Raw genomic sequence first — 4,895 nt, 5'->3', positions numbered from 1 at the left:
ACTTGAGTGTGAGTTTACTTTGCCATTTTCCTGGGAACTTTCGCCACGTGGACGTTACGAACGGGTTTACTATTTGTGTTTTACAACTATTATTCCGAGCAATACATTGCTTTGTTTTAGTCGGACTATGTGAAATTAGGCAGTGTGTAGCGTTTTTTTTTTTCTTAATTTGTTGCTGGTTCGAAACATGCTTGTAGATGGAAAGTGTTTGGCAGGATGCTAAGAGCACCCACGGTCTAGTGTTTTATTGTGCGTTCGCATGCTGATGCTGGTCTGACGCCGTGTACGAGTGTAGTGGAAAGGTTGGAGTGTTTTTGATTTCAGTTTTACATTCTATGTGTATGTAGAGTTGTTGTTTATGATGACGATTTTGGTATCATCCCTCTCTGTGTCCCTCTCGGAACGGCTCAACGTGCTACCCGTCAGCGAAGGGAGAAGCACTGCTGCTAGGTGGCGCTAAGTTTTTGATTCAACTTCAACATCGAAAAACGCAAAACAATACTCAACGTAGACTCGATACTATGCAGTCATTTTTACATGTGCGAGTTCCAAAGTAGACGGCAATAGGCAATACGGTTTGCGTATGAAGCGTCGTATATTAGTCGCCGGACTAATACTGGCTGCCCGCCAGAGTTGTTCGCGACGGCTACGGCTAATGTTGAGGGAGACGCACATAAAAATGAATGCAACCTCAACCTGCGCCTTTCGAATGAAGTAATTTCCTTGCGGTTGAACAAACAAGCACGGTCTTTTGTTCCCGTTCCCACAATTACTATGGCAATAGTCGGCTGGTGGCATATTCTTCCGATCGATCATATCCACCACCGAAAGTAAAGCCAGGCACCGTGTCCTGCATGACGATCGAGGCGGCGATCCAGGACAACGAATCGAATGAGCCGGCCACTGACCGCTCATTCGCTGCTAGTCCTTTCGTCCTCAAGCTTTCGTGTATCCCATTCTGACACTCTTATCGATTGAAAATGAGCCCCTATATTTTCAACCAATACGAACGCCGTGAGCATACCAACCTACGCTTTTGAACCACCTATGCTTGTTGTCTCCCGTACACCAAGGAATGTTACTGCATTCATGGCCAAACCAAAAACCCACCCCGCGTATGTCCTGTGCGTTTGACAACTGAGCCCAATGCCAAACGGCCAGACTCATGGACGAGCTGGGTTTCTTCAGTTACGCCGCCTGGCCAACCTGCCCGCAAAAAACTGGCCCGTTCCATCTTATCCAACACTTTCTGCTATGACTATGAGAGAGAGAGATTGGAAATGGCGATCGCGATCGATGGACCGAAGACACGATCGTTTCCTAATGTACATTTGCTCCACATCCGGATGTATGAAAGCACACACGTTCACAGCCAAAAGGAAAACACAAGGTTTCAAAAGTCGACAAAAAAGAAAAACAGGGAAAGTATCGCAATAAAACACAGGATCACTCACTCATCGGGAAGAGCGGGCAACCAGTCGCCGGTGTCTCACTTAAGTAACTACACCCAACATATGTCGGTGTTCTGTTTAATACACTCTGGCTAAGACGAATACCCGATGAGGAGAACCTGCTATGATTCGCTAGCGACTATGGCGTGAATGGCATGAATGCGGGCCACGAGAATGGAGGCGCTGTTTCACAATAACTTGGTTCGTTCGTTTTAGTTGTGGTTACCTTCGCTCTATTACTATCTCCTGATTGGTTTCACCGTGTGTACAGTGTGTAGTATATTAATGTTGTTTGCGTTTGGATCATTTTGTTTTTTTTGTTTTCGATTTGGAACTGTGTTTATGTTTTGCTCTATTTTCCACGATCATCCCCGAGAATGTGTGTGTATGTGTGTGTGTATATATCGTATTGTGGATTGTTTTTGTATCTACTTACAATGTCTACATTATTACAATTAGTTGTAGGAAAAAAGTACATAAAATACAGTCTGCCACCCCACGCATGGTCCGTGTCCAACTGTCTGTATATGTTTCTGCCACCGGAACGGGAGACACGAATAGGTTTGGGATCAAATTGATTGGGCGAAAAGCTCGGGCAGGACACAAGTTGGGGTCCCACTCAAGTTGAACTTCCAAATGGATGCTTTTTGTGCCAGCAGCATTGATATTCAAACCCCGTCCGCTCCAGTGAACGTTCAGGGCCACCGCTGCCCCAAGCAGCACCTAACAAGGAGATGTGTGATCCCGAATCCACTGATGATGAATTGATCACTCAGCTGAATATCATTTGTTTCGATCTGTAGACGGGACTTCCATTTTGTAGAAAACCAAACATGTGTCCGAAGTATGTGAGATGGGAGCATGGATGGTAGAAGAAATGTACCAATGAAAGTAGTGTATTACAGGCAAAAGTGTAACAAACGACCAGGAACTGGAACACTGAGGACAACTAGTTATCTACAACGAGGTAGCACGATCACTGCATCCGAAACGGTCGACAAGTACAGACAGGAAATAGGACTGATTGCTTCATAGCTTGTATAAAGATAATGAACTATCTAACAAAATATATAAATGCCAGTAAATAAATAGGTCAATAAATAAAAATGCATTACACCTCTGACACTTCGTTAGGTCACTACTCTGGTGCCACCCAGAAACCAAACGGTGTTCCATGGAAATGGATTGTAGCTAAAAATTTACTTGAACTAATAGCATTTCGTTCACTAAATGTACTCCAAGCAATGGTAAACCATATGCGATCAGCAACGCGAAGGCAAAACTTACAAACAACAGACATGACTTTTCGTACGCATGTGCGTAGAGAGGAAGCAGTGATTGTAAAACCAAAATTTCCCATCGGCCAAAAGACATTGCGGTGTGGAGAAACTGTCAACAGTACAGAACGGTTCCAACCGGAGGAAAGTCTTCCATCTTCCAGCCATATTTTGCATTCAACACCTGATCAAACTGATTAGCCGAGATGCGCATTCTTAACTAGCGTTCCTAATGCGTGTGTGTTTCTGTCTGTTTGCCTGTTGGTGCGTTTGTGAAGTGTGTGATTTATTTGTTTGGTTTTGCTTACATTACTTGATATTCAAACGGTTGCGGTTGCCTGAACTCAAACGTGAGAAAACATTTCTCACAAAATGGCGACGATTGTAGAAAAATTGGTTCAAAACAAAACCAAACCGAAAATTGGTCATCGTTTAACTTCTATTGTTTTCTGTTTTGTGCTTTAACCGAACTCTATGTGGGACGTTTCCGCACCCATTGCCATCACTTTCTGTTGCGCGTATTACTTGGAAAAAAGTTTGGGTTCGTAATGCAATTGGTTCCCCTTTGAGTGACACATTTTGACCAGCTGTTTATACACCTTTCGGTACTTTAGTAGTGCTTTAACCCATACAGTGTACGCGAAAACATTTCGTTACGCAAAATTAACATGCACAACAGCGGGCGCTTGCTTGCCAGTGTGTTTGTGTGTTAGTGTGCGCGTGAAACAATATTATTTCGGAAGCACTGGTTCGGCTTCGGCGGAACAGTGGTTGGTGCCAAGTCCGAACGACACCAGCCGCAGCTGCCTGCTTACTACGGCAGTACACACAACAGACACAAACACACACACACGTTGGGCGCACACATGCATACAATCAGTCACACATACGCAAACACATACATTTGCACGAACGAAATTGTTTCGCGTACGCATATCAAACCAACGTGTTCTTGCGAATGTGAAGTTGGTTGAAGTGAGCAACGGCACCAGGAGTCCCTCGTGCTTGGTTTGATTTAACAGAAGGTGAACAAAAATGAACCTTGTGTTCGTTCCGGTTTGCAATTTGTTTGTTTCCCTAGCGGAACTGTGGCTCCTACGCTGGACAGCTACGGTGTGCGGGGTCTGGTCGGCCGGCACAAACCAGCGGACACTAATTCTCGAAACCTCACACTTTACTCTCGGCTCGACCACTTCCCGCCCTGTTCCTTCCTCATTTTTGGTTGGTGCATTGCGTCGCGCAATTGTTGGTTGGGTGCGCGAGGCACTAGTATGTTTTAGTTTCCCCTATCAGGCGTTTAGTTCCAGACGCGCAGGAAGGAGTCCCAGGAACCGGTCGCCACGGCCATACCGTTCTCCGTGACGCCTAAGCAGGACACCCGATTGTCGTGGCCGGCCAGGATGCCGGCCCGTTCTGCCTTCAGCGTGTCCCAGACGTTGCAGTTGAAGTCGTCGTAGCCGGCCAGCAACAGTCGGCCGGACTTGGAGAACGCGACCGACGTGATGCCGCAGATGATGTTGTCGTGCGAGTACATCGCTAGCTCCTGGTCGGCCCGGATGTCGAACAGCCGGCAGGTGGCGTCGTCGGAACCGGTCGCGAAGGCGTGCCCGTTCGGGAAGAAGGTGACCGCGTTGATGTCGCTCTCGTGGCCCGGGAATGTCTGCTTGCACTGGCCCTCGCGGATGTCCCACAGCTTCGCCGAGGCGTCACACGCCCCGGACACGAACACCCGGCACTGGGGCGACAGCGAGAGCGCCATCACGTCGCCGGTGTGCCCCAGGAACGAGGTGCACTGCTGGCCCGTCTCGATGTCCCACAACCCGCACGACATGTCGCCCGAGCTGGTCACGATCTGGTTGTCGTCCAGAAACCGGCAGCACGACAGGTAGCCGGTGTGGCCGGGCAGCTCACGGGACACGCGCACGTTGCCCTCGCGCGTCTTCAGGTTGTAGATCGAGCAGATGTTGTCCAGACCGCCGCACGCCACAAAGTTACCGGACGGGGCGTACGCGCACGTCATCACCCAGGACGAGCGCAGCGGGATGGCGTGCACCTTGTTGGTGGTGTGCGAGTCCCACACGATCAGCTTGCCGTCCTGCGAGGCCGACACCAGGTTCCGGGAGTCGCTACCCCAGTGCATCGCGTAGATCTTTGCTAGATGGCCCCG

General features: G+C 48.5%; 1 protein-coding gene across 1 annotated transcript; it reads right to left on the bottom strand.

The window, feature by feature from the left end:
* Positions 1 to 4,025: 4,025 nt before the first annotated feature.
* LOC128276132 (guanine nucleotide-binding protein subunit beta-1) lies at positions 4,026 to 4,889 on the bottom strand (the record flags this gene model as incomplete). Its single annotated transcript, XM_053014601.1, has 1 exon — positions 4,026 to 4,889. A coding segment is annotated over one exon (864 nt), but the record flags the coding sequence as incomplete, so codon positions are not given.
* Positions 4,890 to 4,895: the final 6 nt, after the last annotated feature.

This window comes from Anopheles cruzii, unplaced genomic scaffold, assembly GCF_943734635.1.
Source record: "Anopheles cruzii unplaced genomic scaffold, idAnoCruzAS_RS32_06 scaffold00592_ctg1, whole genome shotgun sequence".
Classification (NCBI taxonomy): domain Eukaryota; kingdom Metazoa; phylum Arthropoda; class Insecta; order Diptera; family Culicidae; genus Anopheles; species Anopheles cruzii.
This window is presented reverse-complemented; position numbering and strand designations above follow the sequence as displayed.